Source organism: Lepidochelys olivacea (assembly GCF_965140295.1).
Source record: "Lepidochelys olivacea isolate rLepOli2 genome assembly, chromosome: 19".
NCBI classification, from domain to species: Eukaryota; Metazoa; Chordata; order Testudines; family Cheloniidae; genus Lepidochelys; species Lepidochelys olivacea.
This window is the reverse complement of record NC_140429.1, coordinates 1482603-1508111: the sequence shown is the minus strand read 5'-3', so window position 1 is coordinate 1508111 and position 25509 is coordinate 1482603. Positions and strand designations below refer to the sequence as shown.

Genomic DNA, 25509 nt, shown 5'->3' with positions numbered 1-25509 from the left:
CACAGCTCACACCAGAGCCTATCCCATGATGCTCCAGGACCGGCACCCAGACACCACGTTGCTGAGTGCTCGATAGATACCCGGATTAGATAGTCAGAGAGATGGGCTCTCTCCTTCCCTGCCCCCTTCCCCCGGGCTGAGCAGGCTAGAAGAGATGACCAAGGAGCAAGTGATTTGAACTTGCAGCCCAGCATCGCATAGCCACTATTCTCAGCCTCGTTTCAGATGCAACTGCAGCAATATCTGGGACGAGTGCGATTGCTTAATACCCAAAAGAGATGGAGTCTCGCACTCTGTCTTGGTCCATACGGATGCATCGGTGGATGGAATCACGCGCCCAAATCTACTTGGGTGGGGAGGGAGTGGGGCTGTTGCACACCTGGTCTGGTTGCTCTGAGCATGGAGATAAATATCATGAAAACAACAGCAGCAATTTGGGCCAGCATCCAAACCCTGTAATAAACCCCGAATAACCACCCCCCCCCCGACTCGCTCACCAAAGCGATTCCATCAGCCCCGCCCAGCGACTCCATCTCCCACTCAGAAATAACACCTGGCCTGGCTTTGGCTACCACTCCTAGAGCATCTGCAGGGGAACGCATCTCTGCACGTCCCCGGCCACGCTCCTGAAGTGGGCTGGGAGCATGTGCCTGCAGCAGGCCAAAGTGGGGAGGGTCACATGCCTGCCTTGGCTTATTGCCTGGCTCCTGGAGCAACTCACTCAGCCCAGACTCACACGCCCTCATCCGCCTACAGCCATATACTTTACGGGGAGGTAGCCAGCTCAGCCGAGGAGCATCCTCCCTCATGAGCAGGGTCCTGCCCCAGATAAGCTGGGCTCACATGTCTGCAGACTCCAAAAGGGGAAACCATCTGAATACCTCTCCAAACTGCTTGGAGCTGATTCAGGTCCCAAACTTCCTATATAGGTCAGTTACATCAGGCAACAGGGAGCTTTTAGTACCCCCTAAACTGAGACCAGTGCTGAGGCCCTAATCTCAGGCCAAGAAAAATGTCCACTTTCATGTCTGAACATCTTCTGCTTCTAATTATCATAAAAAACTCTGCTTTATTTTGAAACTAACATTTTCTGCAGGCTAGAATGCAGGTTATTTTTATTAGTTAATTATGTAAGCATTGTCTGTGTTTATAGAACATCTACATCTTTTTGTATTTTAAATACTGCACTTATTATACCTCAAAAGCAAGCACTGGAGCGACAGAATCTTTAAATTCCAGGCTAGTAACTGAGCGGCAAGGACTTGGATTCGCAAAGGAAAAGAAAAACCTCACGATTGCTTCCAGAGCAATTTGCAAACCCCTGAGATCGCTTCAGTAACCTCTGTGCTCTGCCTTATCAGAACCATGCAGCTGCTGATGGCATTTGTTCTGTTTGGGTTACGGAGGCTGTTCTAAGCACAGAAAATGTAACAGAAATCGGAGCAGATTCCTGATTCAACAGAACAAATTCTAATTACTGGTCAGGACTGAATTCTTGCTAACTCTGGGACTTGGCCCCTCCCCCTTTTAGGGCCAAGTTCCCCCTTGTATTGGTGCTGGGGCTCCCATTGAGCTGCATGAGAGGGAGCCACGGGGGAGCGCATGGAGGCAGAATCTGGCCCCTACCTGTAGAGAGGAGATGCAGCTGATTTCATTCTCTCATTGTGCCTGCTCCGGCAGGACAGGAATTTTGCACTGTTTTGTGAAACCCTTTCCCTGTGTTTCGAGCAGCCCTGCTCATCTGTCCCCTGTGCTGATGGATAGGGGCTCTCTTTAAGCGGGGTGACACCTCCCCTCTTCTTTCCCCACGTCTCAGCAGAGCTGCACTGCCCACTGGGGCAGAGAACCACTTCATTTTGACCCTCTTAGCAATGAGCCCACCCTCTGCCTTGATGTTCTGATCCCGCTCTGGAGTGCGGCCAGAGAGCTTGCAGCCCAGCCTCGGGCATACGCGAGCTCCTCTCCCCGTGGTCCCCGAACGCAGTGCTCACTTCTCAGCCCACTTCTCTGTGGCCAGATGCTGAGGTTTTTATCAGCTCCTTCTCCCCAAGTCTTGTTTGCTCAGAGGCATGCTCACTATCACAGTACGTGTCACCAACTCGCCTCACGCCCAGAACAGCGAATGACCCACGAGTTTCAAACCGAACATAGTGACTGCTCAATGATCACCGAGCAGAGACACCCAGCTCCGCTCCCAAATGGAAATCGTGCAATGGTTTGTATTAACCAGCCCTGGGCCGCGCAGACAGACGGCTTCAGTGCGGAGCTACAGCCTGGGGCATCTCATCCCAGGGGCTGCTCCACGAGGCTCCGCTGGATACCGGAGCGGTTTGAATCGGGGCTTGGGGTACGTTGTGCTAGAACTCGACATCTCCTCGTATCCGCACCGGCAGCACCACTGCAAGCTTCCCAGCCCGCCTGCCCACTTCCACTGGGCCTCAGCCCTCACCGCCAGGGCCCACCTCTGGGGCCAAGATGGGGATCCCGTTTCTGGTGCAGGAGGCTGGACTGGAGGGGATATGCCCTGATTCCACCCCCCTTCCCCAAGGCCCCGTCACCACCTCTTCTCCGCCTCCTCCCCGGAGCAGTGCGGGCACTCTGGCTCTGCTTCTCCCCCTCCCTGGCAAGGGCCATCAGCTGATGGGCGGCAGGGAGGGAGGGGAGGAGGAGGGGCAGGACCCCAGCAGGCTGGGGGAAGAGGCAGGGAAGGAGGAACTTGCCTGCCCTGCAGCAGCAGCCGGCAGGACCAAGCTTCTTCACCCTGCCCTGGGGCAGGGGCAGGGGGAAGAGCGGGCCTGGGCAGGCAGGATTTTTAATGGCTCGCTGCTGCCTGCTGGGGCGGGGTCCGGCCTGGGTTCGGCAGCAGGCTGAGCGGGGCCGGTGGCTGGGACCCGGCAGGCCTCAGTGTGCCATTAAACATTGGCACGCGTGCCGTAGGTTGCCAACCCCTGGGATACAGCACATCCCCTCGGTCTGCGCTGGGTCAGGAACAGAATGGGGATACCCCCCTGAGAGCAAAATCTCTCGTTTGCTGCAGGCCTGGGCTTGTCCTTTGTGGCTGCGGCCAGGTGGTGCTGCTGCACCAGGTTCCCCAGGAGGAGCTCCCAAAGAGGTGGGAGCGGGCGACGAGACCGAGGAAGCAGGTGGAATCCCTGGGTGTGGGCGCTGGAGGCTCAGGCTCCAGGACAGGACCCAGATGGCTGAATGGCAGCACCCATTCTCTGGCCGCATCGCCCTCTGCGCTGCCCAACTGGGGCTGCTTCAGGAAGCTCACCCTGCATGTTTCCCCAGCTGATCCGCCTGGCTTAGCAGCTGAAAAGGGGAGCTAATTCCCAGCTCGGCCGGCAGCATGGCGACCCTGCCGCGCCCTTCCGGAGAGATGACAGCTTGCATCCAGCCAGATCTCACTCATGCAAGAGAGGCACCGACACTGAGCTCCAGGGCTCTGCTCCCATGGGACACTGAGTCCCAGGCTCTCTGTAACAGGGAGATCGCTTTCCTGCCCCTTCCCTTCTTGGAGGGGGAAATGCTACTTCTGTCCAAACGCGATAGCTGCGGTGGAGCACATGGTTCGGACAGACCCATCCCTTGGGGAGGGTTTAGTAAAGGGGATGCTCTATATCCTAGTAAAGAGGAGAAGATAGAAGTTGATGAAGTACAGGTAGGAACTGAAGAGAAACAGTCAAAGAAGGAGTCCTGTTCAATGACATCACACGAGACAGACAACTAAATATTGACACCTTTTAGAAGTGCTTGGATACAAATGCAAGAAGTCTAAATACTAAGACGGGTGAATTTGAGTGTCTGGTATTTAATGAGGATATTGATATAACAGGCATCACAGAAACTTGGTGGAACGATGCTAATCAATGGGACACGGTAATACCCAAGTACAAAAGACACAGAAGACACAGGAATGACAGAGTAGGTTGTGCTGGAGGGGGACTGGCATTATATATGAAGGAAAGCATAGAGTCAAATATAGTTAAAAAAAAAAAAAGGAATCAAACTGTACCATAGAATCTCTATGGATAGTAATTCCATGCTTGAATAATAAGAGTCTAGCAATAGAAATGTACTATCGACCACCTGACCAGGATGGTGACAGTGGTTGTGAAATACTCAGAGAGATTAGAGAGGCTATAAAAACCCATTAATAATGGGGGATTTCAACTATCCCCATATCGTCTGGATACACGTCACCTCAGGACGGGATGCAGAGATAAAATTTCTGGACTCCCTTAACGTCTGCTTCTTGGAACAGCTAATCCTGGAACCCACAAGGGAAGAGGCAATTCTTGATTTAGTCCTAAGTGGTACACAGGATCTAGTCCAAGAGGTGAATATAGTTGAACTGCTCAGTAATAGTGACCATAATTTAAATTAAATTTAACACCCTTGTGAGGGGGAAATAACTCAGAAACCCACCACGTACCATTTAACTTCAAAAAGGGGAACTAGACAAAAATGAGGAAGCCACGAGTTACAAAGGTGGGTGACTGGGCAACAAAACGACAGATAAAATTCAATGCTGATAAATGCAACAGTGGAAAACAGAATCCCAACTAGACATATACAAGGATGGGTCTAAATTAGCTGTTACCACTCAAGAAAGAGATCTTGGAGTCATCATGGAGAGTTCTCTGCAAACATCTGCTTGATGTGCAGCAGCAGTGAAAAATGCCAAAAGAATGTTAGGAACCATAAGGAAAGGATTCAGAGTAGCAGCCGTGTTAGTCTGTATTCGCAAAAAGAAAAGGAGGACTTGTGGCACCTTAGAGACTAACCAATTTATTTGAGCATAAGCTCTCGTGAGCTACAGCTCACTTCATCGGATGCAACAATGCATCCGATGAAGTGAGCTGTAGCTCACGAAAGCTTATGCTCAAATAAATTGGTTAGTCTCTAGGGTGCCACAAGTCCTCCTTTTCTTTATAAGGAAAGGGATAGATAATAAGACAGAAAATATCATATTGCCTCTATATAAATCCATGGTACGTCCACACCTTGAATACTGCTTGCGGTTCTGGTTGCCCTATCTCCAAAAGGATATATTGGGATTGGAAAAAGTGCAGAGAAGGGCAACAAAAATTGTTAAGGGTGTGGAGCAGCTTTCTTATGAGGGGAGATTAAAAAGACTGGCACTGTTCAGCTTAGAAAAGAGATGGCTATGGGGGAGAGGGGATGTGATAGATCAGGAATGGTGTGGAGAAAGTCAGTAAGGAAGTGCTGTTTACCCCTTCCCGTAATACAAGAACCTGGGGTCACCCACTGAAATTAATAGGCAGCTGGTTCAAAACAAACAAAAGGAAGTATTTCTTCATACAACACACAGTCAATCTGTGGAAACTTGCCAGGGTTATGTTGTGAAGGCCAAAAGTATAACTGGGTTCAAAAAAGAACTAGATAAGTTCATGGAAGATAGGCCCATCAATGGTGATTAGCCACAATGGTCAGGGATGCAACCCCCATGCTCTGGCTGTCCCTAAATCTCTGACTGCCAGAAGTTGGGACTGGATGACAGGGGATGGATCACTCGATAAGGTGGCCTGTTCTGTTCATTCCCTCTGAAGCACCTGGCATCAGCCACTGTTGGAAGACTGGACACTGGGCTAGGTGGGCCATTGGTCTGATCCAGCCTGGCTGTTCGTATGTAACAAGGCAGAAAGGGAAGGGCTGTTGTGAGCCCTCAGAGCAGGGGAGAGCATGGGTCCCTGGCTTTCCCACTCCTGGCAGCTTTAACATCTCAGGAGTGCTCCAGCGGGTCCCACAGTTTCCTCAGGGCAGCAACCTCTCTAAGCACCATCTCTTGCCATGAAGCGTTCACACGCAGCAGGAACAGGATCCACACATGGCCCTGATGCAGGATGGGCTGGCAGCGACCATCAGACTGGAAGGGGCCAGGAGGGCAAGGCTTGGCATGCAGCTTCCCAGGTGCGTTATGGATTGGGAGAAGGGGCCAGTGAGTGCTAGCCAGGGAAAAAGGAGGTGGGGAGCCCTGTGGGACAGAGGCCTCACCCTGGATTGGTTCAGAACAGCTCTGTACTTCAGTTCGCAGATACAGCCTGCCCATTTGTACTCCCCTCCACAGGTGCTGGAACTGCCGCACCCCCTGGTTTGAAGTGTTTTCCATCATATCCAAGGTTTACAGTTTGATTCAGTGGCTCTCAGCACCCGCACTATACAAATTGTTCCACCCCCCTACTCCCCTCTGTTGGGGGGGTGGGGAGGAGAGAGGAAGACAAGAGAGGGGCATTGGGCCAAATTCCTCCTTGCTGTAACTCTGCTGATGCCCCTGAAGTTGCACCAGGGATCAATATATTTGGGGTAAAGTCCTCCAGGCCAGATGGCTTCCCCCATCAACTGTACATGCTTCGGGCATTACTTACAGGCACGGAGGGGTGTGTGGGTGTGTGTGCGTGCAACAATGTCTATAGTGGGAGTGCTGCTGATGGGAAACCATGTATTTGGAGGGGGCAGGAGGAGGTGGCAGCCTCCCCCCAACTCCCCGTGGTTCCAGCACCAATGGCCGACACTGCGTGGCTCATTCCAGCTGCACACGGAGGGTGTCACCGCAAGGCCAGGGACGCCATGCTTACCCTGCCGCAGGGCCCCCAGGAGTCGCTAGCTCGACACAATGGCAGATATTGCCTCGCTGTGGTGCTGATGGGTGGCCCCCCAGCTAAGAGTGTAATTGAGACCCATTTGGGACTCGTAATTTATAACATTAACCAAGAGAGCACATCTTCCCTGGAGCAAGCAACTGCTGCAGGCATCCCTTAGGACTCACAGACCCGCACTAGCTGGACCAGTTTAACTTAAATCAATTAAAAAGCCAGAGTAGTAAAACCAGTGCAAACCCCTGTGTGGATGTTCTCACATCAGTTTAAAACTGGAGATATCAGCTGCTGACTTGCACCTGCACACGTCCTGATGCGGCTGAAGTGACCTGAGAGCATCCACACAAAGCTGCCCCCATGTCACTACCTCAGTTTAAAATGCACTGTTAGTTAAACGGGAGCAACTCTGTGCAGAGAGCAGGCTGTAAAGCAATAACCAACTCCCACTCCGTCAAACAGCAGCCCCTTTCATGCCATGCTGACTTGCACCAAAATAACTAACTGGGTTTTAAGTCACCCCCCCTTTGTTATTTCCATGCAAGTTTGTGTGCAGACCAGGTCTCAGAGCCCCTGTGAGATGCAGCCTCAGCTGCTGAGCCAACCTGGGCCCAGCTGTTTACCCCCACTTGAGAGGCCGGGTACTTACGGCTGAGTCATGCTGGCCGGTGGGCCCAAATGACTTTCACCAGGCTTTAGAGAGGGTGAGGCCAGCTCATTGGGCTTGAGACAAGCAGAGGGTTTTTGCAGGAAGGGCAGAGGGGGAGTGACAGTCTCTGGGCTCTGCCAATCTCAGGCAGGAAGTTTAGGCTGACATGGTTTTATTGCTTTGAGTGACCAGACCAGCCCATCCTCAGAAAACTCAGAGTCTGGGTGCTTTGTTAACAAGGGGCAGGGGCTTGGCCCATTCATAATCCCTGGAGCTGAGGCTAGAGAGGAAATTCCCTTTTTCAGTTTCCCGGGTGCACTCGCCAGCCCTCAGCGCAGTGAATTTTCCTGATGCACCGGCAGCCCCTGTTGCTAGTCTACTCCTACCTCCCTGCATCCATGCACCTGCCTCTGGTCTCTTCCACACACTCTGTAGCCACCGCAGGCTCTCACTGGCCACCCCTGCCTCTCCTGCTCCCAGGCCTAGAAGCTGCAGGTTCCTTAATAGAAATCTGGAACAGGCCTGCAGGTTGTTACAAACCCAGCACTCTGCGGTGGAGGAAGAGTGGAGCCCAGCGGGTCTCCCTTGAGCTACAAGCTGGGGGCAGGCTTTGGGGGAACATAAGATCACCGTGTTCCTGCAGAGTCAGAGGAACCAGTTCCTGCTCTGTGCTCAGTAAGGGACGAGGGAACCATCAGTCCAGCCGGTAGAAAAAGCTGGGTGCAGAGGAAGCAAACTTATAGATGTTCCCTATCTGACAGCAAGAGAAAGGGACGTATCTTTCCAGCCAGGCTCCTTGTGGGATTTGTTAGGTACTGACGTGGCAAGACACAAACAGCCCCAGCCCCTGCCCTGAGGAGCTTACACAGCCAGGGACTGAGCGACATGTCAAACTGTTGCCTTATGTTTTGGGTGCGGTAATGATCCCACACCTACCACCCCCTTCTGCATTGCTTACCCTGAGCCAGCTTCTCCCTAAACAGCTGCTCCTCCCCGCCCCTGCCCTTTGGGTGCCAGTGAACAACAGGGGCCTGTTACTCACAGACACTGACATTCTGCATCGCGAGAGGGAGTCGGAGAAGAAAAGCATTTCATACATACTTCGTCTTTGCCTCTTGCCCTTCACCACCTTGCTGCTGCCTGTCAGATCCATCAAGCTTAGAAAAACCACCACCAGAAATAGTCCAAGCTGCATAGTAACTTCCCAGTGCCTAGACTGCAGGGTGATCGAGAGTCCGTTCCACAGCGTGGTGTCTGGGTTTGCTCCTGCTACTGTGTCTTGGGCTGGATCAGAACTGAAAGTCTGTACACGATGCCTGGTACAGGACCATATCCGCACACCATAATATCAGCCACAGAAAACTTAGGTAGTAGGTAACATGAGTCTACCTTCAAACCCATAAGGAGCACAGGAGCGTGGATCTAGTCCCATCTGGGGGCTCCCACGCCGTGAGCGTTAGCTGCTTGTAGCTTCCAAACACACACCCACACAAACTGGAAGGGAAAAGGAACAGATTAACCTTATGGAATAATGAATGTTATTTTACGTCTTGTGCATAAACTGCTCAGCGGGACGCTGCGAGAATTAACATACAAGTGCCGAAACAGCAGGCCAGGAGGAATAACAACATCACAGAGCCCTGGAAGGGCAGAAAGGGGGGGCCCAGGCAGCCGATCTGCAGGGAGGAGATTGACTGGTAATATTACTTCACAGACATATCTGGAAGTTCCTGTTTGCTTAAAAACTAATAGCAACCTATTTCCTTTGACAGGTTTCAGAGGAGCAGCTGTGTTAGTCTGTATCTGCAAAAAGAAAAGGAGGACTTGTGGCAGTCTCTAAGGTGCCACAAGTACTCCTTTTCTATTTCCTTTGAGAAAGTTAACATGACGTTGAATAAGGGATGGCCTGTTTCTGGCTAAAATTTACTTAAAGTGCAGCAATCCTGATCACTGCTCATCTGACCGCTACCAGCTTGTAGGTGAGGCTGTTGTAGGCTGCCAGCATCACAGATGTCTCCCGTCAAGGGGGCCTCATTGAATGTCTCGTGACCTAACGTGGGCAAGTAGCTATTGATGTGATTGTAGCTACTGAGATTTCATGCTGTGCGTAGGGACAGTGCTGCTCATGCTCCCTCACACAGACTAGGTACGATTGTCCCTCGGGCAGGTCAAAACTCAGAGGTTCTGTTCCCCCAGAAATTACAGCATTTTGAAATTTCCATTAATCCCAGGTCAGAACCACAAGCCAAAATTTCCTGCACAACAAAATTAAAAAAACCCCACACCTTGGAAATAGCAAAATGACTCTTCTGGCATGTGTCAGTCAGCTCTGCCCGGGACAAGGCTTAGGCCCAACAGGGTCCCAGCCTTAAAACATTGTCATTACCTGGAGAGTGTCCTAGATCATTCAGGTTTTAAAAATCAGAAATAACTGATAAATTCACCAACCCCTGCGCAGGAGTTGCCATTTTAGGGCTGTCTCCTGCCTTCGCTCTGCTGCTACTGCAGATCCAGCCAGCAGAGGAAGCCCAAGTTAATTAACAAACACTATTCTCACAGCTGTGCTGACATCACCGCAGTGAACAGTGATGTACCAGTCGGGAAGCAATGGCGGCATGTGCTCGATGAGGAAAACCATGGTGGTGTGATGGACAGATCAGGGCAAGGGCAACTCTGACAAAAAGCAAATTGTTCTGCGCCATTGTCTGTAATAGGGGATTGGAAGTCAGGGCCCCTGAGTTCTCATCTGCCTCCACCACTGATTTGCTGTGTAACCGCTGAACAAGTCTCTTACCTTTTTTGTGCCCCATTTCTTTTATCTGTAAAATGGACGTACTATATTAATACTTGTATTACAGTGATGCTCAACCAAGTACAGGCCCCCCTTGAACTGCTGCTGCACACACACATTGTAAGAGACAGCCCCTACCCCAAAGACCTTACAACCTAAATAGACAAGGCAGAATTATTATCCCTATTTTGCAGCTGGGCAACTAAGGCATGGAGTGATTAAGTGACTTGCCCAAGGTCACACGGGTCTGTGACAATGACGCCTGATGTCCTTGGTCCTGGACCAGTGCCTTAACCACAAGACACTTTTCCACTCCAGTAATACTGACGTGCCCTAGAGCAGATTAATTCATTCATATTTGTAACACTCTCAGGAACGTGGGAATTGCTAGACTGGATCAGACTCAGGGTCCATCTAGGCCTGTGTCCTGCCTCTGACAGGGGCCAACACCAACTGCTTCAGAGGAAGGGGTAAGAAACCCTGCAGTAGCAGGTATGGGATAATTTGCCCTCATGAAGGTCTCATCCTAACTCCTAATAGTTAGGGATTGGTTTAAGCCCTGAAGCCTGGAGTTTTATCTCTCTTCCAATACCCTTCTTTCAGGATTAACCATAATGACTCTGATGAAGTGGGCTTTAGCCCACAAAAGCTTATGCTCAGATAAATTTGTTAGTCTCTAAGGTGCCACAAGTCCTCTTCGGTCTTTTTGCTGATACAGACTAACACGGCTACCACTCTGCAACCTGCCATGACGACTCTGGACATTCTTGCCCTCCAAATAAATGCCTAATTGCGCATCGAATCTTAAGTTTCTAGTCTCAGTGGCATCCTGTGGCAGTGAGTTCCATGGTCTAACTGAAGATCTTGATGACCCTTGAACAAAAGATGCTGAAAAAGGGCAACATGTTTTCATGATAAAAGCAGTTTCCTTCCAGCTCCAGCACGACACTTCCCAGACTGAGCAATGATGGATAAAAGGGGGAAGCTTCAGGATTTGAGGTGTGATCAACAGCTACAGAGTTTGCTAACAAACCTAGCAACCATGCAGAACTGGCAGGGTTGGCCTGGACTTCAGACATATGCTCACTGCCCCCCCAGACAGTGCAGCCAAGGGAACAAAGCGCTGCTTCGCTCTGGAAATGGTCGAGGAGGTGATCTTTCTGTGTACTATGTGTCTGGGAGGAAGCGAGACATCCCGGCTAAATAGAAAGCTCTGACACAGCTCTTCTGGGTGCAGCTGGCAATGCAAAGCCCCACCAACTGCTGCCATTGTGTGGGAATAAAGGGGACAACATTCACGCTGTGAGGTCAAATGAAACGGAAAATGATTTTAATCCCTTTAAAATAACTCTGCATCACCGATGCTCCCAGGGCCTGTCTAGATGGGGCTGGAGCTCGGTGGGGGCTGCAGTAAGACCCACACATAGCTGGAAATGGGCTTGTGCTGATTCTAAACCGCTAGGCGCTTGGCACGGAGAGACCCCACCCCCCATGGTACCAGGATCTCTCACATGCTGAGGGGAATGGGGCTTTGGCAGAGTTTGTACACTAGGAGCCCAGGTGCTTGGCTGGCATAAATTGGTGCAGCTCCCGTGGTGCAGCCGTGGCCATTTGCACCAGCTGAGGATCTGGCCCTAGGCCTCCAAAATGAGTCTGCAAACCGTTCAAGCCGAGTGCCGTGCTGCTCATCTCAGCTATGCAGCGACCTGCAGGTGCCTCCTCCAGCTCAGCGGGGCAGCCTCTCCCTCCCTCAGCAGGTCAGCTGGGAGCAGCCAGCGGGCTTTTTACAGTGCTCAGACTTTGGCTTCAGACCAGCACTTGCAAACACAGCCTCTAATCCTTCGAGCATGCAGGTACTAACCAGCGACAGCTGGCCTGGAGAAGAGGGCTGGATGGATCTTTCAAACCCGTGCAGGCATTACCTATGGGAGGGGGTCACCCCTCTGGTTCCCCACCCCAGGGACTTCTCCTGGGAACCTGTCCTGGCTTGGAGACACACGGGCTGACAAAGAGGATTCTGATGGTCATTCCCATCACTCCCCCCCAGCCCATCACCACAGCAGCCAAGAGCGCAGAGAAATTGTATCTCCACTGCACTCCTCTGGGCGTTAAACCCACTACTTTAAAATATCTTTTTTGTGCAATCCTGCTCCCGTTACCCCAGGCTGGCCTTGGTGTGCAGAGACACGACAGCCCTGCTAGTTCCTCTAGGCCAGCCCAGTGCATTTCCTAGTCTTTTGTCCCATCTAGTGGGACACGATCTTGAGACCTGAGCCAAAGCCCAGTGCAGTCGGTGGAAGTGCCTCAGGGCCTTCGAGAACAGTTCTGGGCCCGCTGAAGTCCTTTACCCCCCTCTCACTCACTGTGGCTTGCCCTGCCGCCAGCTGGAAGGAACAGATACACGCTTCCGCAGCGGCGAGGGTGAGAACGTGCCTCAGGGCCAGCGCTGGGGAATATTCAACTCCGTTGCTGAACACAGGCCCCATGGCCAAGAGGAACTCTGGGCTAGCCGCTCTGGGCACTCAGCACGGGAGTAAGGAAAGGGGTCTCTGGCGCTGCCCAGGATGGGGGAGATCCGCCCCCCCCCCACTCCACGGCAGAGGGCCAGGGCAGGGCCTCCACTGAACAGGCTAGAGGAAATCTGCACGGAGGAGCTGGATTTGGGAAAGTCTGCCCCTCCCCTGCTCTGAGAGGGTAACAACCCCGAGCACTGGTTGGCATCAGGATTTGAACCCAGCCCCAAACTACAGGCCTCTACCACTTGAGCTGAAGGAGAAAGTCCTGTTAGCTGGTGGCAGGACTAGACCATCATCCTCTAATCGACCAGCCGCTCGAGGGGGACACGACCCCTGGATTGCCCCATGTGCTGTGACAGCATATCTCCGATTGAAGTGTTCATGCTAAAATGGAAAGCTGAGGGCTGCTTTGGTTGCAGAACAATGCTGAGGCCTGGGAACTATTTCTCACACGCCCGGCAAAGGGTCATTGTCATCCTCCGGTCCCCGTGACTTTGAACTTCACCACAGCCCTGCTATGGCCCCCCCAAAAGCTGCCCTGGCAGGAGCGCAGCGCTTCCCATGTGCTTGTCGTTAAGGTCCTGCAGCAGCATCCAGGGGGTTTTCAAATAAATAGTTAGTCACTCGGGTAAACACCACCTTGTGCTGCGCTTTGAAGGCTGTCTGCTGCAAGCTGCTTTATAAACATTGTCAAGAGCTTCAGCTAGGCCGAGGAGCGTTTACCAAAGTGGGGATGTGTGCAGGGGAGGCCTGATCCTTGGGCAGCTCTAGCCCCTTCCGCCTGGCCCGGACTGAGACACAGACACACACACGAAGAGAGGGTGTGCATGGTCACGTGGCGCAGCATAGACATCCAGCCCTGGAGCAGAAACATTTTGCAGGGGAGGACTGTGGCTGAGTTTGGGCCCTTCTGCAGCAAAGTGAACGTCGGATACACTTATCCTAATCTGCAATCACCTTCCCAGCTCCTAACACCTGCAGCCAGGCACTTCCCATGCCCAGAGCTTTGGCCTGGTCCGATTGTTATCGTTTTACTCCCTGGGGCCCAGGCAAGGTTCACAGAGCGCATCGGAGAGGCAGAGTTGGCCTGGATTTGGGCCCAGCTGGTGCCCCACCTCCCCGGGCTCTGCTCCCACCCGAGGCGCCGTAGGAGGGAGGCAGAGCTAGCAAAGGCAGATAAAAGAATTCTCCTCTAAACAAGCGTCTGGGGCTCCAGGACAGGATCCCGTCTGCCACAAGCGGCTCCTGGGGAGCCTCCACCTGCGACACAGTGAGGCCAGGAGCATAGCTACGGAGCGGGCGGGGGGGACTAGTCTTCTCTGGACGCGCACGGCAGGGTTTGCACTGGAGCAACAGGCAGCCGGGCTCTTATTACAGACTAGACAACACTGACTTGTGCATAGGGCAAGTGCAGCACAATACTGCCTGACGGTTACAACCGCCCTGTGTTTGCGGTGATTGCCATCTAGCTTTAGTCACAGGGAGCATTTTTGCTCCAATTCCTCGACATCTGCACTGGCTTCCCGCTGCAATTCTGTGCATTGCTTTTGATCTAGAAAGCCTTGTGTGGCTTGGGACCTGAATGTGAAGCCCACCAATCTCCCCACGTGCACCCCGCTGCTGAGGAGTTCATGGTAACATCTGCAGGCCAGAGACAGGGAATTTGCAGAGAGGAGAGAGGGCTGGACTCCGGGATGCATTTCCCTTGCTGCTCCAACAGACTCAGATTCAGGAGAAAGGTGAAATGGAGTTTCCAAAACTCCCCCTCAGACTAGAGCAGGGTGTAGAATTTGCAACAAACAATGAATCTGGCACGTCCTGCCTCCTTCTCCCCCTGCAGATGGGGTCCAAGTCTCCCAAAGGAATTCCTGGTGCAAAAATCAGTCGGTGAACAATTTCTGCAGATCATTCTCGGCCCACAAGCTATCCATTGCAGTGGTTAATTTGTGCCAGGGCTGAGCCCCAGCACCTCTGTGTCTGGCAGTTCAGAGCCCTGGCACCTCTGGGCTTGCCATGTCAGTTATGACAGTAAAAAAATTGCTTGAGCCCTGACACCTCTTTCATTACAAATAAAGCCCTGGTTCATTGCATGTGTCCAGTATTTAAAATTCCAGCACTATTCCTTTTGTTTGGACCCACAGGTCACATGGTAGCTTTCCGTTTGCTGATTATAGCAGGTTTCTGGTTCAAATAGTCATGATTATGAACTCAAAACTGGCTTCTGAGAACCGTCTCCAGTCCTCCTGCAGAATTTGCTGTCTAGGCAAACATTCCCAGCTAATAGATGCAGCTGCTAGGACTTTCAGAGAGAAAACTCCCCGCATGCAGAGGGCCAGCATCATGTCTGTGGAACACTTACATCCCACTTAAACCCTCCAGTTGGGGCTGCTGCTGTGCAAAGGCCTTGGAGCTTCACCTGGAAACCAGCCTCGGAGGGTGCCAACATACTCCAAGCAAATTCCTTTCATTTTCCATGTTCTACCCCAGACAAAGCCTCAGAAGCCAGGGTGGCTACTGGCCCAGCAGAGCAAGCGAGTTTGTGTCCTGGCTGGAGATGGGGCATGCCGAGATATTTAGCTAAAATTTGGCTTTGCTGCAGACACTTCCGAGATTGTAAAGCTAGAAGGAAGCTAACTACCCTCCTACTTTCAGCTTGCTAGGAAATTATCCTCTGCTCCCACCCACCTGTTTGTCAGGTTCCAGTAACTGACGGCATGTGAGACTGATGGCTCACTGACACTGCACAGACTTGAGCCACTTGATGGGCCACTTGAGATCGCACAGACCCTGCTTTCATAGCTCAGAGGGGTGGGACCTGCCCCACTCGGCTCAGAAACCTAAAGACGACCGTGTAAATGTCAACGTCGCTGGCTGCTTCACTGCTGCTCATCCAAGCAGGAAGATCCAGATAACGTGCTTTTCCTGAGTATCCCCCAACAGACCCCAAGAGTGAATTCCCGCTAGTTATGCAGACAGCCCACAACACAATAACCCAACCAGTACACGAGCTCCACAGATTAGTACAGGCTGCTCCAACTCTGTCCCACGGGCCTTTCCCAACTCATCCTAAAGGGCTGCTCCAACTACACAGGAGAGGAGAAAAGGAGTGAGGTGCAATTCAAATGTTTCCATGTACATATATTGTAGGGGGATTACGCCATCAAGTGTCCATTCTGCATCTGTCTGCAGCAGCTCCACCGAGAAGACCCACTGTGATGAGACTAAGACCACGTGCAGACCATGGGGCCACGAGGAAAGGGTCTGAACTGTGATGTTACTGGTGCTCATTCGAATGTTTCAATCATGGGATGAAATTCAAAGTGCGAGGTCATGCACTTAGGGTCTCATAGTAAGAATTTCTGCTACGAGCTGGGAGCTCATCAGTTGGAAGTGACAGAGGAGGAGAGAGACCTGGGGGCGTGGGTCAAGCACAGGATGAGTGATGTGGGTCAAGCACAGGATGAGCACAGCTACAGACTAGGGACCGAATGGCTAGGCAGCAGTTCTGCAGAAAAGGACCTAGGGGTGACAGTGGACGAGAAGCTGGATATGAGTCAGCAGTGTGCCCTTGTTGCCAAGAAGGCCAATGGCATTTTGGGATGTATAAGTAGGGGCATAGCGAGCAGATCGAGGGACGTGATCGTCCCCCTCTATTCGACATTGGTGAGGCCTCATCTGGAGTACTGTGTCCAGTTTTGGGCCCCACACTACAAGAAGGATGTGGATAAATTGGAGAGAGTCCAGCGAAGGGCAACAAAAATGATTAGGGGTCTGGAACACATGAGTTATGAGGAGAGGCTGAGGGAGCTGGGATTGTTTAGCCTGCAGAAGAGAAGAATGAGGGGGGATTTGATAGCTGCTTTCAACTACCTGAAAGGGGGTTCCAAAGAGGATGGCTCTAGACTGTTCTCAATGGTAGCAGATGACAGAACAAGGAGTAATGGTCTCAAGTTGCAGTGGGGGAGGTTTAGATTGGATATTAGGAAAAACTTTTTCACTAAGAGGGTGGTGAAACACTGGAATGCGCTACCTAGGGAGGTGGTAGAATCTCCTTCCTTAGAGGTTTTTAAGGTCAGGCTTGACAAAGCCCTGGCTGGGATGATTTAACTGGGAATTGGTCCTGCTTCGAGCAGGGGGTTGGACTAGATGACCTTCTGGGGTCCCTTCCAACCCTGATATTCTATGATTCTATGTGGCTGTGGAAAGGCAAAGGTGATCCTAGGATGTATCAGGCAAGGCATTTCCAGTAGAGATAGAGACAAATTAATGCCATTGGACAAGCCCCTGGTGAGACCTCAGCTGGAGTCCTGTGTGCAAGTCTGGTCACCCAGGTTCAAGAAAGATGAATTCAGACTGGAACTGGTGCAGAGAGGGACTATGAGGCTGACGAGGGGAATGAAGAGCCTGTCTTTGAGAGGAGACTGGAAGAGCTCGGCTTGTTTAGTCTAACATAAAGACAGCTGAGAGGGGAATCTGACTGCTATAAATACATCGGGGGTAAATACCAGGGAGGGCGAAGAGCTATTGAAGCTACAGGACAATGCTGGCACAGAACAAATGGGGATAAATTGGCCATGAACAAATTCAGGCTGGAAATTAGGAGGTTTGTAACCACCAGAGGGGTGAGGTTCTGGAACAGCCTCCCAGCAGGAGTTATGGGGGCAAACAACAATTAGTTTTAAGAGAGAATTGGACTAATGTATGCGTGTGGTTGTAGGACGGCGGGGACCAGGACTCAACCGTCCTGGAGCTCACAGGTTCCATCTTGTGTTCCGAAAAGCTCATGCTCCAGGGTTTCAGGCAGCCAGGTGCCGGGGTCAGAAAGAGATATCCCACCCCTCCCCTCCCCCAGTGTATTCGGGGGTTTTCTTTTAACTCCTTTTTCTGATGCGTTAGGGTGGCTGTGGCTGGAGGTGGGAGGCTGAACAGGTGGGCCATGCTCGGCGGCGGCATTGAGCATTCTCCCTCTCGGGGGCTTGCCTGGCTGGGTCTTGCTCACGTGCTCAGGGTGTCACCGATTGCCCCGTGTGGAGCTGGGAAGGAATTTCCCCCCCGCTCACCTTGGCAGTGACCTGGGGCGGTTTTATGTCTTTTGTTGTTGTTGTTGCTGCCTTCCCCTGCAGCTGGGCGCGGGTCACTTGCCAGGGTGGTCTGGGTGTCTCTCACGTAATCATCTCCCTGCCATTGTGGGGGCCTCACGCCCTGGTGCACTTTGGTCCCTCCTCATGGCACAGAATGGTCCCATCTCCTGAGGGCCGTGATACTTGGGGCTCGTTTCAGTACGTGGCTTTAGTGTGCGGGTGCTGGCCTGACACATACAGGAGGTCCTAGTAGCTGATCTGGTCCCGTCTGGCCTTAAACTCTATGCCTAGCACAAATGTAGCCCGTTGATTCCTAGGCCCTGGTGCGCTGTGCAAAGCTGGGTAGCTTCCATTATCCCCATTTTATGGATGGAGAAACAGAGACACAGAGACGTGCTGACGTTCTGCTCCATCTCGCAGCCAGGGCGGCCTTCCCCCCCCTACTTGGAGCTGCTTGTGTGACGCTCCCAGCCAGTTCCCAGGAGGAGCAAGGCCCAGCTATTATACACTTACACACCTCGTCGGGAAGGTCAACTAATCATCAGAGAGATGTGGTGTGGACAGGAGAACCTTTTTCTGACAACAGTGCCTAGTCCTCAGCATCGTTAAATAAACCTACTTCATAAATACAGATTAAAATAAATCTTCACAAGTTAAACAAAGTAAAACGCCAGGCTTGCACGCAGTGATTCAGCCTCTGTTTATATTACACCAGCTCCGTTTTGCTTTGCCTTTCCCTCCCATTAAAAATGTGCAATGAGGTTACTTGGAGACAGTGAGGGGTGGTAGTTAGAAGGTTTTCTAGGAGGGGTGGGGTGAGGCAGGTGATCTGGCTTCTAGCTCTGAAGCTGACACTGAATTGCTAGTTCCGCTGGACTAGTCACTTTTCCTCTCTGAGCCTCAGTTTCCCCATCTGGAGAACCAAGTGAGTGCAAACACCCACGCAAGAGTAGTGCTTTGAGATGCTCCAGTGAAGAGTGCCACGTATGTTTATAGTCGGATCACTTCGTCCAGCAAGCATCCGTCCACATACACACGCAAAGCCACTTTGTTCTGCTTAATCCCTCAGGCAATAAAGATCAGCGGCGTTAAGTCAAATGTCCTACCCCGAAGGTCTTTATTTGATATTATATTTCAGAGCCAAAGTTCTGCCAAAACCATAAACCATCAAGCTAAGCACTGGAAAAAGAACAAAACCTGGCAGCAGCATTGTTGAGGTCTGAGTCCTTCCGCCAGCTTCTGCAAAGCACTCACACCAGCGCTGCTGGGAGCCTACCAACAGGGACTGTGTCTAGAACTGACTCCTGCCTGCTAGAGGTCCCACCTGTCCCTTGCCACCGCCTTGCTTGGCTACATTACCAAGTTACTTTCACATCCACCCACCATCCTGAGCTGGGTCCCAGATTCTCTCTCCAAGCTGTATCCCGCAGCTCATGCGGTCACCACCTATCAGCAGGGGGTGGAGATACCATAGTGCTGGTTAGACTGACAAGGAAGAATGCCCTTGCAGTAAAGGGGCAAGACTGGGCCTCAAGAGACCTGGATTTGGTCCTTGGTTCTGCCACAGACTCACTATGTGACCTAGGGCAAGTCACTTATTCTTATCTGTGAAAAGCGGGTGATAATACTCCATTTTTTCCACGCTTCGTCTGCCTGGTCTATTTGGACGGTAAGCTCTGGAGAGCAGAGACGGTCTCTCACTAGGCGTCTACACAGCCCCTAGTACACAGTAGGCCTCTAGGTACCTGCTAAAACCTTTATTAGAATCATCACTGCATGTACCAGTGCTCCAGGATTGCCTGTAGTGCAACGCATTATAAACAGTCACTTAAGGTAGGAAACTTCGTCACCGTCTCAGTTTGCTTCTATGACAGACGCGCTGTAGTGAAACAGGCCACCTCCCAGAGCAGACCCAGCAATCCAAAAAGGAGCCCTGAAGTTCTGGGAGTGATGACGAGGTCAGGTGCGTGTGTGAGTGAGGGAGAGGCACAGCACCTGCGTTCCTTCTGCACCTTAACCTGCCTTCTGGCATCATTATAAATGCACAGGAGGCATCATGTCAGGCACCGCTCCATTAAATGGGATCAGGAGCAGATTTGGAGCGTGCATGGGGATTTTGTTTGGGACAGTGGGACGTTCCCATCTGGTGTTATCAGGACCAGTGATCTGCTAGGCCACTCCAATCCTTGACTCTGGGAGCCAGCCTGACCCTGCTCTGCTGTGAGAACCCCCACTCCTGGGCTGTTCATGCACAGCCTCTGGCATGTAAGCTGCTCCCAACTATTTGCAAGTGAATGATGCTAGCCAGTATCTCCAGTCCCAGACACAACCCTAGGAACCTCCGTCTTGCAGTGTCCAGGTACACTGCAATGTACACTGCAGTGTACACTGTGTACACTGTGTACACTGTGTACTGTGTACACTGTGTACAGTGTACTGTGTACAGTGTACACTGCAATGTACACTGCAGTGTACAGCTGGACGCTGTAAGCTTATATAAGTTTGTCAATTTAACAAAGAAATTGATATGTACCATGCACCCAAGGGGAGCCTCTGACACACTGCAAACCAAACACACTGCTTCAGGTAGAATAAACAAACAAATTTATTAACTATAAAGATAGATTTTAAGTGATTATAAGTCAAAGCACAACAAGTCAGATTTGGTCAAATGAAATAAAAGCAAAATGCATTCTAGGCTGATCTTAACACTTTCAAGGACCTTAAAAACTTAGATGCTTCTCACCACAGGCTGGCTGGTTACTTCTCAGTCAGGCTCTCCGCTTTGATCAGCACTTCAGTTGCTTGGCGTCTGTAGATGTGGTGGAAGAGAGAGCGCACGGCAAACGTCTCTCCCTTTCATCATGTCCTTTCTTCCCTCTTGGCTTTCCTTCCCCCCGTGCCCCCGAGTCAGGTGAGCATTACCTCATTGCAGTCCCAAACTGCCCACAGAAAGGGCGGGGTGACTCCCTCAAGGGTCTAACAGATTCTTTTGTTGCTGCCTAAGCCAGTGTCCATTGTTCCTGTGAGGCTGGGCTGGGTTTGTCCCATCCATGCCCTGAGGAGGTGTGAACTGCCTCTCTGTTCTTGGAGAGTTTTTGCGTGGGCTTGCTTTAAACCATGAGGATACATTTTCAGCCTCATAACTATATATATGAAATCTATAACCTTACTATAACATCACTATAACAACCATGCTCAGTGCATTATGAGCCTTCCAAAGACACCCAACATGACAAACTTTGCATTGGATACCATATGATCATTTTATAAAGATGAACAAGGGGATGTAGGGTGTTCCCGAGGTACAGAGCGTCACAGACAGGTCAAATGCAAACGTTCCCTAATTTCCCCCAGTGCTTTTTTGCACAGTAGAACTTTACATTGCATAATTTCAGCATCATCTGCTGAAACTGTCCCTGAGTTAAGTAATGCACTTACAAAATGCAAATTAAAGATGAAAAGCAGAGGTCCAGACTGAGGGAGAGAAGACTCAGAAGAGGTGTTTTCAGCTGCATTTTCAGAGCAGACCAAGGGGGAGCTAAATGTGCGGCTGTTCCCTTAGAAGCATCCTCTGAATATTTCTGCTAACCTCAGTCACCAAAAGCCAGTGTTGCCTCCGTCACAAATACTTAAAGACTGAGAGACAAGTGAAGAGGCACCTGCCCACACTACATGAGGCTAGAACCCCCCACTCTTCCTCTGTGACCCTCAGAGAACTAGTGCAAAGCCCCATACAGTTCTGAGCAAACTGCCGAAGGCTGCAGGCTGGTCAACAAACCAACCTCTTTGGTTAAGCCTCTGCAAGCCCCTGTTCTTTCGGTTTAAGAGCATCCACACAGCGATTTGCATCCGTTTAATTAAATTGCTTTAAATTCACACCAAGCCTCCATGGCTTAGGCCAGGCGTCCATTCAGAGCATTTTGCCAGGAGAGCAACATCAGTCTGCTACGTTGGCAGAGCGCTCCTAGTGTGGACACAGTTTATACCACAAAACGGCCCCTTTGCTGGTAGAGCTCATTCCAACCCCCTGGGCAAAAGAAACGAAAAGCGCAGTTTTGCTGCTGTAGCGGTGTCTACATTAGGGCCTTTTGGTAGCAAGCTATTGTGGTCACATCTCCTCATACCTCTGACCAACAGAGCTGCCAGAGCTGGCAAAAGTTTTCAGTATAGACCTGCCCTGAGAGAAGCCAGCTTGAGTCAAAAGCTGATGTGGTAATCACTCTGTGCAAAACAGGGATGAAACACGGGGGCTTGGAATTCCAGGGCAGCATGCAGCACTGTCTGTGCAGAGGATGAAACCCCATGAAAAGGAAGCATGCGCTAAACACAAGATTCTTAAAGGATTCCCAGCACTCTTGCCGTCCTGTCTAACTGTCACACTGGCTTCAAAATCTGAACCCTGCAGAGCCCCAGAGTCCTGCGCTGCCCCTCAGAAGCAGATGGAAAAACAAGACTGGGAAAAATCAAGAGAGACCCCAGCTTTGTTTGGGGCAAGACAAGGAGGTTGGGGGGTGGGTGTCTTGTGCTTTCCCTGATCAAGGAGTTCCAGCAAGTTTAGCTGTGAACTAATTTGCAGTCTGTCTTCTTAGGGGAATTCTACTGCTGCCACTTGAACAGAGGGACCCAGGGGACTGGGCTGGGGCTGGGTCAGGGACAGGAGAGATGCAGGGAGGACTCCAGCAGCACAAGCCTGGGGCGTGCTGCCGGGCTGCCCCCAAAACCTGGCACTGCTCAGCTCCTCTCACAACCTGCCCGGGTTGGTCTGTAATGCAAGGTTTTCTCCAGTAGACACAGGCCAAGTTCAGCATGTAAAAGCAACTTGGGGAAGCTAAAATCAGAAGGTGTGATTCCCCAGGAGCTGTCAGCTGGGGCTGTCTGAACCAGGGATACTGGGCAAAACCTGATTATTCTGTCTGTTCATAACCCCAAAGGAGGGCATCTCTCTGGGTCAGGGCTGTCTCCAGATCCCTGGCTGAGGTCAGGGAGTCGAGCTGGGAGCAGACATGGCATGGGAGAACCTTGCCCTTCTCGAGAGCATATTTTGCTCCCTGTTGTTTCGTTTTCCTCTCTCTTTGCCACATCTGGTATTCCTTTTACACACCCACGGGTGTGTTTGTGTGGTCGGGGGGGGGGGGAGAGCTGAGGTCTGAGTGCAAATCTGTGCAGCCTTTTACATGCACTGGTATGTGACACAGAGGCAGGACGGTCCCATACTCAGGTCTTAGCCTAGGCTGCAGAAAAGGCAGGTTCAGTTACCTGCTCTGCTGCAGACGTCTGATGTAAGTTTGGGCAAATCCCTGTCTCAGTTTCCCCATCTGTACAATGGTGAGGATCGCCCTGCCCTGCCTCACCGGGGTGCTGAGAATAGACCCGGTCAATATTCCGACGTGCTCAGATGCTATGGTGCCAGGTCCCAGAAAAATACCTTAGACTATCTGAAATAATGGGAACCACCCAGGAACCTTCGATGTCTCAGTGCAAGCCAGCTGTCTCCCAGGAGCCTCAGCTGTGAACAGTCCTACCCCAGGTACCCGTTGGGCCACCCCTGAGCGGTACGTACTCCTGGGAGTTGTCCCACTGAGTGCACGGATCCCTAGGCAGGAGACAAAGGTTTCTAGCATTGCTCAGCTCTGTGCCCAACAGTGCTGGGCAGAGAGAGAACGCTCAGTGCCCGCAGAGCCTGCCTCCTTCACATGTCTACCGCTCCCAAGGGATGCGTCTCCCTAGGGTACTGCTCTCCATAATGAGGGAGGTGCAAAGGACCCCGTAGCCCTGATTTTGCAGGAGACAACAGGAATCTGTGGGGCAGAAAGTCCCCAAACTCCCAGAGTTCTGCCCTCTCATAGCTGTAGGCAGATGGCACCAGGAGCCCTTTGTACCCAGAGGTGCTCCCCAGAAAGCAGGCTTTTTTCTCCACACTCTGACCTTTCATTAAGCAAAGCAAAGCCAAACATCAGCTGCCAGCCCCTCTGGTTCTGGGAGCACCGCCTAGTGCGGAGCCCAGTGCCCTGTTATCCCACCCGTTGGACAGCCAAACAGGGAGACAGCAGCACTTCCCAATGGGTGAACTCCCACTGCACATCAGCAAGGGGTGTTAACTCAGATGTCTGATTACTACCAGCATCACTTCTAATCCTTTCCATGCTGCTACCCCGTGAGAAACGGCCAGTCAACGCACTTACCGGGTGCTGTGCAGGTACCTGCTATGCACAGATGGCCCCTTCCTTTACAAAGAGGCTGAATTATCCATGGCAATTTAAATATGCAAATAGTTTCCTACTCAGTTAGCTACCCTCCTGATTGTTCAGGTAACCAAGACGCTTGCTACTCTCTTTGAAAGTCAGGGTGGCCGTGGCTGCGGTGGGACGGCCAGTTACGAAGTGCTAGACTCCTGCGCAGCAGCTGGTGGGATTTTGTAGTTGGTCCAGTAGCAGCAGCTCACTTTAATAACCTGACACATATTTCTGAATAACTCCCCTTGTGTCCTACACTCAGATCTGGCATGTAACATACAAGCAGAGAACAAAAAGCAATACCCCACCTTCCCCGTAACACTTCTCCCAGGTTGGTGGTTGGGGTAGTGAGGAAATCCCCACAGAGTTTGCTGTAATTCTTCACAGCTTGCCATTGTCCAAATTCATTAGCGATATTGCAGGAGGCAAACCCACAAGTCAGAAGCCAACAATGCTCACACTTCTAGCTAACAGCCTGCATTGCGAAAGCTTAATCTCAACAAACATGCATTGTGAAACCCTTACCTCTGAGCTGTCAGTCACTCATGACTGCTGAAGAGACTCTACTTAGTTTCTCAGTTTTAAAATACCACAAGAACAATCACAAAAATCCTCTGTTCCTCCAGGGAAAGTTACACGCGAGTTTCTGTCCAAAAAAAAAAAAAAAAAAAAAAGTAGTCCCTGGGAGCTCACGGGGAAGTCTGGTGCAATGGGGCTTCAGGGGGTTGTTTGGCTGGTTGGTTGAAGCAGATTTCGAGCAGCCTCACAAACTCTGCAGAGAGAAACAAACCCTTCTGGGATGTGCAGGATTTCAAGCTCGTAAAGATTATCCAGGCTAGTTTATACTCCATCAGCCCACACTGCTCCCTGTGTATGTGATCATATCAGAGCAACTGGCACATTAATAACGCCTGCCCACAAGGCCACAGACTCCATCCCCATTCTAGGAGTATGGTTGTGGTTTGTTGTTTTTTTTAAATTATTATCATTACCAGAGTATCCAGCTTTGTAAAAGCATCCAGTGCATACTCCAGCATGAGGGAATTCCACCCGACTAGTACCACCTCCTAAGACAATATCCAGCCAAAATATTGTGACTGTTGCAAAACCCGGACTGGAGCTCACCAAAGGACCATCCAATGTAACATCCAAAGCCAACAGGGTCTCAGTAAATCCCTGCAGGGGGACAGAACATACAGGGTTCTTCTGTTTTATTTATGACCGTTAATTCTAACTTGTTACTTACATTTCAGTGGTAACTGGCATATGAAGTCTTCAGCAGTCACTACTGCATCTGTTCATAAACACAGCAAATATTAGAAGCAGCTTGTTACCCTCTCGAGGGGAGAAGAGACTAAGTAGACGAGCGTTAAAGCCTAGTTATTTTTCAGGCTGTAACCGTGCTGCAGGAGGAAACATTCATGCTTAGGAAGTTAAATAAAGATTTTCTTAGGAAAACAACCCTGCTATGGCTGAGAGCTGTGTTCTGATACCTGCTGTCTCGGATACCTAATCTGCCTTTCCTCCATTCCTGCTCAGCTGCTGTATCCCCTTCCTTTCCTCTCATTAACATGGACACATAGAGAAGGTCAATGGCTAACCTCTACTTTGCAGCACGA

At 51.2% G+C, this 25509-nt stretch overlaps 1 protein-coding gene across 1 annotated transcript in view; it reads right to left on the bottom strand.

Annotated features, from left to right (window-relative positions):
- The window catches only part of RSPO1 (R-spondin 1), a 35801-nt gene extending 10904 nt beyond the window's left edge, over positions 1-24897 (bottom strand). Inside the window, exons 1-3 of the mRNA XM_084652511.1 lie at positions 24883-24897; positions 24416-24536; positions 8368-8760 (exon numbers count right to left, since the gene is read on the bottom strand). Of these exons, the coding sequence (XP_084508637.1) occupies positions 8368-8461 (94 nt within the window). The 5' untranslated portion in view covers positions 8462-8760; positions 24416-24536; positions 24883-24897. The remainder of the gene's footprint in view (positions 1-8367; positions 8761-24415; positions 24537-24882) is intronic.
- Between the last annotated feature and the right edge of the window lie 612 nt (positions 24898-25509).